Consider the following 15,999-nt stretch of genomic DNA (forward strand, 5'->3'; position numbering starts at 1 on the left):
TACCTCAGAAAGTCTAGATGGGGGAACCAAAATGCAGCTTGGATCACATGACCAGCCTGTCCTTTTGTCTTCCCTTGAGTTACATGTAAATAAACGTCTGGACTTTGTTTCATAGGCCAGTTCATGTATGAGCCAAAGATACATATCTTCAATGAGCGACCAGGAAAGGACCCTGAGAAGCCAGAGGCAAACATGGACGTGAAGGGACAAAAGCTGATTGTCACCAGGTATGTCTCGGATGCATATACTACGGGGACAAAAAGGGCTCCTGTTAGGATTGGACTCACGGCCAAATAGAAGAACAAGAAAAGCCATTTCAAGCTTTACCTGTGTCACACTAAACAATTCACCAGGAAGAGACACACACATGGCATTGGCGTAAGGACACTGCACGGAGTCCATCCGAAATGCAAAAAATGACCAGGTACATAAGTACGTACCATCAAATGCCAAGATTAATTAATCTACTCTTCTCACCTTCGTACATTAGAAGCCATACGGCCACAAGCTGGATAACTGAAAAAGCAGATCAAAGGAAGAAATCATAAAAACACCTACTCGCCTTAGTGCTAGCGAAAGAACGTGTAGATTTTTACTTACGCCTAGAGCTTTCTTTTTGAGTACTTATCCACTGAATGCATGTTTGTGTTTGAATCTACTGAATACATCTTGGTGTAGCTTTTCTTACACAAACCGTATCCATATGCTTCATTTTGAAGTGAGAACATAGATACCTGTAAAGCATCCTGAGTTTAAACTTTTTATACGTCTTTTTCATTTTTCCCAGTCTTTTACAGTTGTCTCACCCAGGCCTAATCTGGTATCATATTAAAGAATTCGGGGCCTTTTTAGAGTTTTTACAAAGCAGCCAACTTTGCTCGATGAGAAATGACTCTTGGCACACGAATGTCATTGGCTTCCATGTACTTCATTAAACCATAAAATTAGAACAATTAAGCCATAAAATTACAACAATCATTAAGCCATAAAATTACAACAGCAAAATAAAGTTACCACAGAAATAGATTTGTGAACTGCAACAATGGGCTTAGTACACTACTCAACTAGCATGGGTTTACCAGAGATCAGTGAGTTACCACTGGGCGTCAGTAAGCGTGTTTCATAGAAGCAACGCTGAGCACAGTTGATCACAGTAATAACAAGTTATCTGAGATTGGTAAACACATCTACTCTATGCTAATGACCAAAGGTAAAGGCTGGGCCCCATTTTCTTCTACTGCCAGCACCTTGTGACGCACAGCGGAAACTAACTCGACCCGTGGGCCACGCGCAAAGATGTATGTCTTAAAGCTCATTAATGGCAATATACCGTATAACTTCTTTACCCTTAAAACGAAAACCATGAATGTCTCAGGAACAGCCGGCGTCGCTCCTAAGTAGAACAGTCACCCCTGCAGTCAAGCTGAGAGGCACCTCAGATTCATCCTGCAGGGAACCTGTGAGCTGGAGCTTCGTTTCCACCTTCTTTCCATTTGAACGTTATTTCCGCCCCACAGCCTCCCTGCAGTAGCCTCAGCTCCCCAGAGCACGATGGTTGGATCCTCTTCCAGCCTCACCAGATAAACGCAAGACACCCAGGAAATTGTGAATTTCAGATACTTGGGACATACTTCTGCTGAAACATGAGTGGTGTTTATCTGAAATTCAAATTTAACTGGTATCCTGCATTGTTATTTGCTAAATCTGGCAGCTTCTTCCTTGCTCTGGGCTAATTTGGAGACTATACCAGCCCTAGGCAACCTTGAGGACATAGCCCCCAGCCAGTTCCCACTGCCCCCTTGTCCCTTTCCCCATGTCCAGAAAGAGGACTGCCTCTGACTACATGGGCCTTCCCTCCAAGGCAGCAGGGAAAAAATAAAAAAGGAAAGTTAATTTGCACTCTTTACCTTCCTGGAAAAGTCCATATTGGTCAATCTCTAGACAGGTTATTTGAATTTCTAAGGACACACTGCTTATTGTCTGTCTTTCTAAACCAAGCCCCTGACTCTGGTGCTTTGTATGACTTGGGGAAGACTTGGGGAACGGGGATGGGGCACAGGGGTGTTAGCAGATACGGTGCTAGAAGGGGGCAGAAAACAGAGAGGGAGAGTGTCTTCTTTCTAGATACACAGGCTGGCCACGCCGTGGTCTGTGTCCTAACCACGCCCACTGTTCTCCTTGCAGAGGCCTGCAGAAGGACTACCGGACAGACAGAGTGTTTGGGACCAACGTTCCTTGTTGGTTTGTGCACAACAGTGGGAAAGGCTTCATCGACGGACATTACAAGGACTACTTTGTGCCTCAGCTCTACAGCTTTCTCAAATGGCCTTGAAAAGTTTATAGTTGGGGAAATTCTATGTATAAATATACATTTTTTCCCTGCCACCTTTGTAGTCATTCTTGAGTTTGAATAATTAAAAACTAACCAGATATCATGGTGGTTTATAAAACCTGTTAACACACCTGAAGAAGATAAATACTTTGCAAAGAAGTTTTAGGATGTTGTTGGCGTTTTCAGATGGGAAGGTGTGTTAATCGAGGTTGTGCAGAGGAGGGCTGCATTGGTGAGTCAAGCTGCCGTCCAGACGGAGTCCTGGGTTTGGCATTTACTGTAAGGACTCCACTGTTTTTAGTGTCAGGTCCTCAACCTTGCAACTGAATACATTATTAGGTTGTCAGTTACATGGGAAATTCAATTATGAGGTTATTTGGTGAACTTGGAGTAAGAACAGGGGAAGTCACCTATCTTAATTGTTTTGTAGTTATATATATATGAATATAAAGCCCTGTCACCCTCTGTAGGGATAACCTTGCCAAGGTACCTAAGATGCCCATGATGCTTTGCCAAAATTCCTTCCTTAGTGTTGGCCTCAGAGACCCTTTTTAGTCCAAGAAGCCTGTATTAGTCAGGATTCTCCTGAGAAAGAGAACTAGTAGGATAGCCATATCATATATACACACATATATAAACATACGCACATATACAGTTGGCCCTTGAACAACGTGGGGCTTAGGGCTGCCAAAATCCCACAGTTGAAAACCAACAGACTTTTATCTCTGTCTCAAAGACAAAGGAATTGATAGATGACTCACCCAAGGGCAGGAAACAAACAGTATAGAACAGATCAGGACTCAAACCCTAGTTTTTTGTTTTTTTATAAATTTATTTTTTATTTATATTATTTATTTTTGGCAGTGTTGGGTCTTTGTTGCTGTGCATGGGCTTTCTCTAGTTGCGGCAAGCAGGGACTACTCTTTGTTGCGGTGCGTGGACTTCTCATTATGGTGGCTTCTCTTGTTGCAGAGCACAGGCTCTAGGCGCGTGGGCTTCAGCAGTTGTGGCACGTGGGCTCAGTAGTTGTGGCTCATAGGCCCTAGAGTGCACGCTCAGTAATTGTGGTGCATGGGCTTAGTTGCTCCGTGGCATGTGGGATCTTCCCGGACCAGGGCTCGGACCCATGTCCCCTGCATTGGCATGTGGATTCTTAACCACTGAACCACCAGGGAAGTCCTCAAACCCTAGTTTTTTGATTCCACATACTGTGATCTCTAATTAAACACAAACTTTTCCCCATACTTAGTTAATTTTAAAGATCTGTAAAATGAAACAACAGCTGCTATATTTGTTTTTTAAAAACCCACATACAGGGGTTTCCCTTGTGGTGCAGTGGTTGAGAGTCTGCCTGCTGATGCAGGGTACACAGGTTCGTGCCCCGGTCTGGGAAGATCCCACATACCGCGGAGCGGCTGGGCCCGTGAGCCATGGCCGCTGAGCCTGCGCATCTGGAGCCTGTATTCCGCAACGGGAGAGGCCACAACAGTGAGAGGCCCGCGTACCGGAAAAAAAAAATTTTAAAAATCCACATACAAGTGGTCCCATGCAGTTCAAACCCGTGTTGTTCAGGGGTCAATGGTGTGTGTGTGTATATATATATATATATATACATATATATATATATATGAAGAGATCTATTATAAGGAATTGCCTTACATGATTATGGAGGCTGGTGCAAGTCTGATCCATTATCATTCTGTGCTTTCCTTTGTTTATAACTTTCCTTTAAATCTATTCTGAAAATGGATATATGTTCAAAGGCCAAAGTGATGAAATTGCACTTAAAAAATTTTTTTAAGGTACATTTTTATGAAGCTTTCTCTCCATAATTTGGTTAAAACCGTTTTTCATTTTAGAAAGTAGACAAAACTACCTCTTTTTGGACATACCCAACCAATATTTGTGAAAGCAAGTGATCATCTTTTGACATAATTGCAAAATATTAAACGTGATTATTTCTATAATTTCCAAGATAACCTCAGTGCTGAAGAGGTAAATAGCATTGCCTTTTAGTTTCATTCCTCTATAAAAATTGGTCACCTACGGCACCTATGATTTTTTAAAAAATCTATTACATCTTTTCTATCCCTATTTCAAAAATACTAATCTTAAAATGTTAATATTCAACACAAACTTCAAAAGTGGGTTCTTATACTGGTTACTTTGTAAAAAATTTTGACCTTAAAACAGCTACCTTTAGCTATATAAGGTTAGATCTGTTCCTAGTATTTTACATGTGCTCAGTAGTTTTAAAAATAATGATGAAAATCTTGGGGTGTAAATTTACACGCTGAGTACTGAGCAACATAGTCCTAGCAAAAGAAACTAGATTTAAAATCAAACCCATGTTATTCAAATTATCAAAACTTTTATTAATAGCTGGTGTTTTAAAATTCATTTCCTGTAAAAAATAACCTTATTAATACTGTTCATATGTGTCCCTCTTGAGACCAGAAAATTGCCTTCTCTATATAATTAATTTTGAATTATAAGGGAATAATCAATTTTGAATTTCAAATGAAGAAACCAAATTAATGGGAATCATTGGAAAAGAAGGAACTATTCCACTGTCTGCCTCTTGGTTAGTTCTGAAAGTATTATGCTCTCAGTGATGAAGAAAAACAAGTTGACAATTATCTATGCTTATTCGTTGAACACCTTGGAACCCATTGGTAATTGATCAATATTGAATTTTGTATTAAGTTGGGGTATTACAGGGCTGGTATTTGTCAAATATATTCCTCTTTAGGACAAAAGTAGCCTATCTTCAAAGCTTTCTGTAAGTATCAATCTAAACAGTTCCCATTAAACCAATTAGATATGTATGTCTTATTGGCAGAACTGTCAGGAAAATAAGAGCCTTTGTTTGAGAAACAAGACTGCGTTCAGGTCATACTTCTGTCATAAGTTTGTTTGTTTGTGTTTTTAAATATCTGAAAATTAAACAAGGCTTCTTAGAGTTGGAAAATTGGCAATCCAAAGAAATAAGTAAAAAAAAAAGGGAATTAGAGAGTGTCTCTATGTGTAGTAAAAATGAACTATGAATCAGTAGTTATTTTAGTACCTAATGGTATGAGGTCTTATGCAAGTCATTCTACTTGCTTTAAAGGATCACTTAATACCATAAGGAGGAACATCTCTTCAGACTTATCCCAATCGAAAGAGCTGTAGGTGACTCCAAAGACCCAGTAGGATGAAAGTAGAAATTACCTGGCTGCCTAGATACATAAAAATGCTTATATGCTGTAATAATTTAGTAGTCTTATTCCTTTCTTAACACTTTTTCAGGGAATTCCCTGGCAGTCCAGTGGTTAGGGCTCAGCAGCCGTGGTCCAGGTTCAAACCCTGGTCAGGAAAGTAAGATCCCACAAGCGGCAAGCATGAAACATGGCCAAAAAAACCAAACAAACAAACGAAACAAAACACTTTTTCACACTGGCAAAGTCTACATGGGTGACTTTTTCTGAAATATCCATGTGAGAGAAAGAAAAATCAAGGACGCTTCCTTTTAATGGTATAGTGATTCAATTACCCAGTTAACGTTTCTGGGGTCACTTCAGTCTACCTAATGACGAACTTACAACGAAGGCTGAGCCATATTCTAATCCTGTGATCCCATTTCACCAGAGTAGGAACTGAGGTATGTACAGTTCCTACTTACATTACGGGTAACAGTAATGGTCTCTCACTGCGGTATGTCAAAGTCAGGGCGGGTTTTTTTTTTTTGGCTGCACCAGGTCTTAGTTGCGGCATGTGGGATCTAATTCCCTGACCGGAGATGGAACCCAGGCCCCCTGCATTGGGAGCACAGAGACTTAACCACTGGACAGCCAGGGAAGTCCCAGGGCGGGTTTTTAATTAGCTACTCCAAATTAGCTAATTTCTCTTTATCGGCCAATCATTTCATTTGAATATCAATTCACTAAACATTGTCAATTCCTACACGACACCCATCTTGGGCCTACACCTGCTTCTCACCCTTTTATCTCCAGCACCTCCTGCGATCATTTACTTAGCGGAGGCGCTTTAGTAAATGTTTGTTGAATAAATTCACTCAAACGTGTCAGCAAAAACTGATAGGCAGTTAGAAGTACACAAGGGTAAAAAGAGCAAATAAGGCAATGGGATCTGACGGCATTCCTAATGAAGAAAACTCAAGGAATTTGGTTTCCTGAGATATCAATGCCAATAATTTGATATGACCTCAAGCAAGCTGGTGAAAAAGAACAGCTTTCCAAAAACTGAGAAGCCACAGACAGACAGAAAATATTTACAAAAGATATTATCTAAGACGATCATCCAAAATATACAAAGAACTCTTAAAACTCAACAGTAAGGAAGTGAATGACCCAATTTAAAAATGGCAAAAGACTTGAATAGACACGATATACAGATGGCAAATAAACATATGGAAAGATGCTCAACATCATATGTCATTAGGGATTGCAAATTAAGACAATGAGATACTACTACACACCTATTAGAATGCCAAAATCAAGACAACACTAAATGCTGGCAAGGAGGTGGAGCAACAGGAACTCTCATTCATTGCTTGCAGGACTACAGAACAGAACAGCCACTTCGGAAGTCAATCTTACCATTCAATCCAGGAACCACGCTCCTTGGTATTTCCCCAAATGAGTTGAAAACTTATGCCTGCACAAAAATCTACACACGTAGGTTTATAGCAGCTTCATTCATAGTTGACAAAACTTGGAAGCAACGAAGATGTCCCTCAGTAGGTGAATGGATAAATACACTGTGGTATATACAGATAAGGTGGTATTACTCAGCACTTAAAAAAAAAAGAGCCATCAAGCCACGAGAAGACGCGTGGAGGAAACAAATGCATATTACCCAGTAAAAGAAGCCAGTCTGAAAAGCCTACATACTGTATGAGTCCAACTACCAGACGTTCTGGGGAAGGCAAAACTATGTAGACAGTAAAAAGATCACTGGTTGATGGAGGCAGGCAGGGGAGGGGCGATGAGCAGGTGGATGTTCAGACTGAGGAACCTATTTTGCATGATACCATAATGGTGAATGTATTTCATTAGAAATTAGTCCAAGCCCATAGAATGTACAATCCCAAGAGTGAACCCTGACGTCAGCTACGGATGCTTGGTGAGGATGACGTGTCCATGCAGGGTCATCAGTTATAACAGATGCACCATCTGGTGGGGGTGCTGATGGTAGGGAGGCTGTGGCTCGGGGGGCAGGGGGCACGTGGGAAATCTCTACACGTTCTGCTTAATTTTGCTGTGAACTTAAAATTGCTCTAAAAAATAAAGTCTATTTTTTTTTTTTAAAAAAAGAATAGCTTACGATGCTTTAAAAAGAAAAAAATAGTCAGGGAATTCCCTGGCAGTCCAGTGGTTAGGACTCTGCGCTTCTACTGCAGGGGACCCAGGTTCAATCCCTGGATGGGGAACTAAGATCCTGCAAGCCATGTGGCTCGGCCAAAAAAATAATAATAAAGAAAGAAAAGAAAATAGAGAAAAAAGTCTACATAAGACTTGATTTTAGGTGTCTGCAGTCCCTCTGCTTAACATAACCATATTGGCCTCTAAAAACTTACAGGAAAAAAGGTTCTACAGTCTAGCATCATATTTTTGTGCTTCAGACTTTTTTCAATTAAGTTGACCTTCAATAATGCTACTTTATTTTATCCTGCGACAATTTCAGGAAGATGCTGGAGAAAAGAATTAAATGTGGGCGGTAGGGATGAAACATGGTTTTCTAAGAAGAAAACCACTGAGTCGATTCCAAACTTACAGATTTGGGGGAGGCCTATGAAATTTGTCATGTTTTATTTATCCACTATAATCAGGGAGAACCATTCCCCTTATGGAAATTCCTCAGGTCACAAACGCTCGCCCCCATTTACTGACACTATGCTCACTTCGTTTATCAAACATCTACTAAGTGCCGGGCTTTACGTCTGACACTCCATATGCATTTTCTGTAGTTCTCACAACAACCCTGCCGGGACACACTATTTTTGACAATTTATACATTAAAAGCATTGAAATTCGAGAACATTAACTTTCCTGAGATGACTTAGCTAGTGAATAGAACAGCCAAAATTCAACCTAAAGTCTGCCCAACTCCAAAATCCAGCTCCTTTCCCCAGTACGATGCTGTCCAGCTATTTCGGAAACGCTTTAATTCATCCCATAGCATTTTCTGTAAAGCTACTGACATCACCCTATTACTATTTCTTTCGCTGCCTCCTCTGTCTCTGTTCACCAGCAAATACTCTCCCACCTTCTGATAATAGATTTATCACCCCTCCCCTAAGGGTGGGGCTCCAGAGGGATGGCCCATGGGTTGGAATACAATCCAAGTCTGGCCAGTCGGTAGTATTCCAATCCTTTTACTTGGAATGATCTGTCCCGGTGGGGATCCATAAGACTCAATCCCAGGTTTTCTGCTGGAACTGTGACAGAAGGGTAAGATGTAAACCTGGAGGCTGGAGATGCTGGCAGTCATCTTGCTGTTTTGAAAAGTACCTTGAATGAACCCAACACAGAAGCCAGAGATGACAGGGACCCAGCCCTGAATCTGGACTGCTTGCACCCTGAATCTCACTTGAATCGAGGGTCTGCTCCTTCGCAGTTATATGAACTATAACCTTCCTTTTTTTTTTTTCCCCATAAGCAACTGTGAGGTGGGTTTCCTGTCTTTTGTATCCCTTCATAATATGCTGCCCTACTTATTTAAAAATGGACAGCTCACCATTGCTGGTGGGATTGTAAAATGGTGTAGCCACTTTGGAACACAGCCTGGCAGCTCTTCAAATGTTAAACATGGTATAACATGAGTGAGTTACAGTATGACTGACTCCAATCCTAGGATCTGAAAACGTACGTTCACACAAAATCTTGTACACAAATGTTCACAGCAGCATTATTCATAATTGCCTCAAAGCGGAAACAACCCAAATCCAGCAACTGATGAATAGTTTTTTAAAAATGCGGTATACCCATATGATGGATAATTGTTCAATGAAAAGGAATGAGATAGTGATCCGTGCTACAACGTGGATAACCCTTGAAAACATTATGCTGTGTGAAAGAAGCTGGTCATAAAAGATCGCATATCGTATGATTCCATTTATATGAAATGTCCAAAACAGGCAAATACACAGAGATGGAAAGTAGATTAGTAGTTGCCAGGGGCTGGGGAGAGAGGGGAGGTTAGGAGTGACTATGGATACAGGGTTACTTTCGGGGGTGATGAAAATGTTTCAAATTAGATAGTGGTGGTGCTTGTACAACTTTGTAAATATTCTAAATACCACTGAAATGTCCACTTTAAATGGGTGAAATTGTATGGTGTGTGTGAATTATATCTCAATAAAGCTGCTATTCTATTTATAGTTTGACTCTTTAAAATGTAATTATATTTACAGTTCAACTTTACTGATGAAAATAGAAATTTAGAGTATATGAAGGATTTCCTCTAACTATACGATTCTAAATTGTCCTATATAAAACACTTTACAATAATGTTCTTTTAATGAAGATAAAAAATCATCAAGGAAATATTACAAAGGAAATAAAAATAACAAAGACAAAATTACACAATTTTGATACTTCATGAGACATAACTAGATTTTTCTGTAAGCTTAGCTAAACAACTATACAGTAATATTTAAATAAATCCATTTGTTTTATACAAAAGAAACACCCTAACACAGTAGAGTCTTGTAATGCCTTTGTGAACACCAATTTGATGCTTTAAGATTTTAATGTGTTGTTAACAAGTTATCAAACTCAGGCAAGTTTAGAAATGTCTTCGTATTGAATTCCTTCAACTCTGCGTCCTTTTAAAGGGCCCTACAAATTAAAATAATTGAAGAAGAGGTTAAGAACACACATGTACTTGTAAGACAAGAAAAGGACACACACTTCTGGATCCCAATTTGCCTTTTTCACATCCCTAAGATACCACTAAGGTACCTACCAGCTCTACACATCTGTGAATTTTACAAGTATTCTAAAGCATTCTACGGCAACCTCATCAAGAACTGGCCATATTTTCTTCAGTGCTATGTGGCATGTGTTACCTCTAGACCCTGTGGCAGAGACTGGCTAGCTGGTCAGTATCTCCTCTGCTTCCTGGAGCAAGTCACACTTCCTGGCTCCTCCTGTGCTCAGGTATGCCATGAGATGGAGCTCTGGCCCAAGGAAGGGAACAGAAGTGACGCGGGCCACTTCCAGGCCCAGGCCATGCTCCCCTCCACAGGCAACCCGTCACGCTCCCCGCGGCCTGCCTGAAGCACACGGACACGGTAGCTGTCAAAACCCCGGTTGAAGGTGGTAGAGCCACAAGTTAGAAGGACCCTGGGCTCACAAATCACCCCTAAGAAAAGAGCCATTCCCTGATTCAGAAGACCTGTTCTGGACTTCAAAATGAGAAGTTCATGTCTATCATGTTTGTGCCATTATCAGTCGGGTTTTTTTTTTTAAATAACAAATATTATTTTAAGCAATACAAATCCTCATACTCAAAGATATTTGTCTAGTTTAGCTGTGACAGGCTGGTCTTATTACAGAAAATGAGACCAACCTGAAATATATTTTCTTGTTCCCTTCATATCCAACAAAAAGGGAAAGGGGAAAGAAAACTGGATTAATGAAAGATGATACCTGTCATAAAAGCTGATACAGCCTGGGAACACAGAGGCTAAGAATATGGGCTCTGGACCCAGACTGCCCAAGTTCAAACCCCACCCTCAGCAGGTGACATAACCCCTCAGTGCCCCATTATCCCCTAGTGGGGAACAGTAACAGTACCCTACATTACTGGCTTGTTGAGAAATATAAATGAGCTAGCACATATAAAGTGCTCAGAATAACATCTGGAACATAATATGCATATGAGCTCAATAATTCTTTTTTTTTTTTTTTTTTTTTTTTGCGGTACGCGGGCCTCTCACTGTTGTGGCCTCTCCCGTTGCGGAGCACAGGCTCCGGATGCGCAGGCTCAGCGGCCATGGCTCACGGGCCCAGCCGCTCCGTGGCATGCGGGATCTTCCTGGACCGGGGCACAAACCCGTGTCCCCTGCATCAGCAGGCGGGCTCTCAACCACTGCGCCACCAGGGAAGCCCAAGCTCAATAATTCTTAACTCTTATTGTTAAATTTTTCAGTTAAAATTTAAAAGTTGGTCCTCTCTGCTGCAAAATATAAAATGATGATGATGACTCTAACCCTGGGCTGAGATTTTAACATTTTTTACCTTCCTTTAAAAAATGCTTTTAAAATGTCTTTCTTTTAATGTACTATAATGATTACATATAAAGGAAATAAGTTCCCAGATAAAGCATGACCCAGTTTGACATCATCAGGTTTAAAGGTCAAAGGTCAATCACACTTCTGTGATAAGAAGGCCAAGCAAGGGATAAAGAAGGGGGCCAGACTTGGGTTAACTAGGCAAGTATCTAAAAAGTTGGGGCTGGTTTTGAACAATTTGTGAGCTATTTAAAAAATCTGCTTAATAAATGTGTAAATTCCAAATCTTATGATACTGATACTAAAATTTAAGATGCCAGAAGTAATAAAAATAGGAGAAACCACTCGAAAAGTTCATGTTTTTCAGGGCATTGACTTGGAGAAAACATGCGGACGTAGAGACAAGCTGACCGACATGCACAAACCAGCACAGATATTTTTAATGGAGGCAGGCTGCAAAAGAAGAAGAAAAAACCAAAAAATTTGCATGTGGGTTTCCTCTCCCAAGAGTACACGCTGCTTTGCAATCAACCAGAAAGGCTTTCCCTGCGGATCACCTCCGAGGTTCTATCTCCATCCAGCTCTGAGAGCGATGAAAGCATTAGAGGGGAAGATGGAGCTGTGGGTTCACAGCAAGGCCGGGAAGAAAGCAGCTCTCGAAAATCATACAGACTGGAAACCAAAGCTGTGGACGGAACCTAGAATATCCTCAACAGTACTGAGTCGTTCTGTTTCCCTTAGATGAAAACGTGAAGCGGGATGTAAGTTGGATAGTATTAGGAAACTAGAAAGTAGAGGAAATTCAACCTGCCAAGGAAATACGAGAGTTTCCACGATCTTATGCTGATTGAATCAGAAAAAAAAAAAACTGATTTAAAAAAGAACTTCAATCTGTTCATGTAGTCAGATTAATAAATTCCCTACTGACAGGTGACATTCCCTGTTCCTTTTTCTTCCCCTTAGAGTTTATGTTCGTTGGTGATTAGGTTAGTATTTTCAAGGACAGGGAAAAAATGCTTAATTTACTGAAATGTGATTTTTTTCAAATAAGAACCTAAATGGTTTTTCTAGAAAGCTTTCCTGAGACACATGTTCTCAAACCAGTTCATAGCTGGGCTCAGGGGACCTGAGAACTCCTTAAAGGGAACACATAAAATTTGGCAGTTTATGTGCAGTTTCTTGCAGAGAGCCCAAAACTTTCATCAAACTCTTCAGGAAGTTGATTATTCCCCCAAACACTAAAACTTCCTGTAGTGGAGATGAAAAAGCTTCTCGTTTAGAGGTAAAGATACACGGTGCGGTAGCGCAGGGATCTAAAAAGAATTAGGCAGTTAGGAAAAAACATGTTTCAGACCCTTCCTTCTGAAGACAGCTCAGGTCTCACTCAGCCTCATGCGCAGACCTGTCAGTGGACCGTCAGTTCTAAGTCAACGAACAATTTTACTTAAATGTCAGATTTCTTAAAATCTATTTATTGATCTCTTCTACCTTAAATCCTTTATGAAAGAAAGAAGGACATTAAAAAATATTATTGATCTCTGTGGCTTTTCCCCCACTAACTCTGACTATATATTCTCCACTAATCACACTACGGCAGATTGAGTTTTATGTTAGTTTTATGTTGGGAAAAAAACTGGGATATAAAACTATGTGTAATATACACAATGTTATAAAATAGAAAGACTGAAAAAAAACAGACCAAAATATTAATGGAGGTTATCATTTGCCTGGAGGTTTACGGGCAATTTTAAAAATTATTTATATTAAATTGTATTTTTCAGCTTTTATCCAAGAGTGCTGCTAGAGACTGAATGTTTGTGTCCCTGTCGAAATTCATTCAATACATTCAAAATGTGATGGTATTAGGAAGTGGGGTCTTTGGGAAGTGATTAGGTCATGAGGGCAGAGCCCCTGAGAATGCATTAGTGCCCTTAAAAAGGGATCCCAGAGAGCTCCCTTTCCCCTCCCACCATGTGAGGACACATTAACCAGGAAACAGGCCTTCAGCAGACATCGAATCTGCCTGTGCCTTGATCTTGGACTTCCAGCCTCCACAAACGTGAGAAATAGATTTCTGTTGTTTCTAAGGCCACCCCAGTCTATGGTATTTTGTTATAGCAGCCTGAACAGATTAAGACACATAAGGAATTTCTTTTGTAATCAGAAAATAAAATGCTTTAGTAATGTCAGTCATTAGAGAAAATAAGCTTATAGATTTCCAAATAGGAGAGAAGGCAAACAGAAAGCCCAAACTTAAAACACGAATCCGATGAAAAAAAACCATAGCACATTTTAAAAGCATTTTGAAATTTCCGTCTTTGTGTAAACTATACTTACGGTTTCAATGACTATAGTAGCTGAAAAAGTCTTCTCATTGATGGATTCTAGGGTACCTTCATTTCCTCTGTAGCCTCCATTTAAAACGAGAATTCTTTTTCCTGTAACAGAAAAGGGTTAACACTTAATACAAAGAAAATGGCCACTTTCTTCTACTTTCTTACAGCCAAATGCAATTACACTGAATCAACATAGTAGAAAACAAAACTCTTCTCTTAGATGTTCTTAACCATTTAATATCTGTATGATGCTACAGTACAGTTTGTAGATACTTTGATAACTGTAACATCACAAGACTCCTCATTTTTTCTACTTATTTGTCAAGGAATGTTTTAATTTTATACCAAGGAGTATAAGGTTCTTGGAGGAGATGCCCAGAGCCCAGAAGTAATCAGAAAAAATTCAGCTTACTTTTAATTTCTCTCTTTTTAAGATCATAAGATGGTTGCTAGTTTCATAAAAGCGTAAATATGTGCCTGCTGTTTGGTTGAGCCATTCTATCTCTAAGAATTTTCTCAACACAAATCATATATCCATACAAAGATCTGTATGTGAATGCTCATATGGCCAAGAGCTGTAAACAACCCCAATGTCCATCAGTAGGTGACTGGATAAAGAAACTGGCACATCCACATAATGAAATAGTTGGCAATAAAAAGGAATAAAGTATATATGCACACAACAACGTGAATGAATCCACAATGATGTACTTAGTGAAAGAAGCCAGACAGAAACACAGGACACGTGGTACGATTTTATTTATATAAAATTGTAGAAAACTATGAGCTAATCTATAGTCACAGAAGGCAGACTGGTGGTTGCGTGGGGGACGGGGGAGACAGCAGGGAGCGAAGGACTATAAAGGAAACGGAGGAAACTTTGCGGCGTGATGGACACATTTGCTAACTTGATTGTAAGGGTGGTTTTCACGGCAGTACGCATGTGTTGAAAACAACAAATTGTATACTTTATACAGATGCAGTTTATGTTAATTACATCTTACTGAAGCTGAAAAAAAAGTCCACAATTTCTAATCCATAAAATGAATTTTATTTTATGGAGAAAGAATATAGGATCTGATAAACAGAAGTTTTAGAGACTAACATTATCACTGTGCCAGCAATGATACCGCCATGAAGAGTCTGGGTCAGAGGCAAACAACCTAACCACAGAAGCATTTATACTAGATATGCGTAAGACAATTAAGGAAAAGAAAAGGCAAAATAATACTGACTTTTACTTTACCATCTCAAATAGCTAAACAAATATATTAATAATAATCCTAATATGATTGATTTTATCCAGATATGTCTGTGATTTGCTTCTGGAAAGAAAACAAAGATTCTAGAAAGGGAAAATTTATTTATGCCACAAAATAGCTTTCTCAGAGGACTGGTAAACTACCACCTCACCAAGTCAAACTGGGATCAGTTATATTGGCAGTTATATGTTTCTAAAAAGGAAACTCATACCCAGAACTATCAAGTAACGTCAAAAACTAAGGTTTTAAAGAATGGAATCACTTATTTCGATGGTATATTAAATGGTCTGCAAAAAGATTTACCTGGTGCTGGAATTACTGTTTCTAAATGAGTCTGGTCAAGTTTCAGCTTGTCTCCAGAATCAATCATCTTCACCACAGCGGTGTAATTGTCAATTACTTCCTGCCATGTAAAACCAACACTTTTATAACAGAAGAGACATGTGAACACAAAGTCCAAAGGACAGAAATAAATGTAAACAATGAAATTCTAACCAAAAGGTAAGAGTAACTTGTTTTAAGAGTAACTCCTTGTATCAATGGAGCTTATTTTCTAGATGCCATATATGACCTCAGGCTATGGTTCTTAAAGAATTCAATTCAAAGCGTAGTTAAGGTTTTCATCTGGAAAGAAGAGGCTGGTGACCTTAGAATAAGACTTTAAGAAATACAATGAGAGGGATAATTCTGTGTCATTTCAAGTACAGTAGGAGGGCAACTTATGCATGCACAAGGGTGGGTGCTAGCATGAAACTATACTCAGGAAAAGCACAAGAAAGAAAAAGACTGGAGCATTGATTTTTTTAAAATTTTAAAATCCTACAGCAA

At 39.6% G+C, this 15,999-nt stretch overlaps 2 protein-coding genes across 3 annotated transcripts in view; one reads left to right on the forward strand and one right to left on the reverse strand.

Annotated features, from left to right (window-relative positions):
- Positions 1-7,111, forward strand: part of ITIH2 (inter-alpha-trypsin inhibitor heavy chain 2) — a 63,803-nt gene extending 56,692 nt beyond the window's left edge. Inside the window, exons 25-26 of the mRNA XM_079912058.1 lie at positions 116-227; positions 2,185-7,111. Of these exons, the coding sequence (XP_079768184.1) occupies positions 116-227; positions 2,185-2,332 (260 nt within the window). The 3' untranslated portion in view covers positions 2,333-7,111. The remainder of the gene's footprint in view (positions 1-115; positions 228-2,184) is intronic.
- Positions 7,112-7,120: 9 nt separating this feature from the next.
- The window catches only part of KIN (Kin17 DNA and RNA binding protein), a 39,776-nt gene continuing 30,897 nt past the window's right edge, over positions 7,121-15,999 (reverse strand). For both annotated transcript variants that reach the window (XM_079912055.1, XM_079912054.1), the window contains 3 exons: positions 15,475-15,574; positions 13,911-14,011; positions 7,121-10,176 (listed from right to left, as the gene is read on the reverse strand). In XM_079912055.1, the coding sequence (XP_079768181.1) occupies positions 10,114-10,176; positions 13,911-14,011; positions 15,475-15,574 (264 nt within the window). In that variant the 3' untranslated portion in view covers positions 7,121-10,113. The remainder of the gene's footprint in view (positions 10,177-13,910; positions 14,012-15,474; positions 15,575-15,999) is intronic.

The sequence above is a fragment of the Stenella coeruleoalba genome (genome assembly GCF_951394435.1).
Source record: "Stenella coeruleoalba genome assembly, chromosome: 2".
In the NCBI taxonomy this organism is placed as follows: Eukaryota; Metazoa; Chordata; class Mammalia; order Artiodactyla; family Delphinidae; genus Stenella; species Stenella coeruleoalba.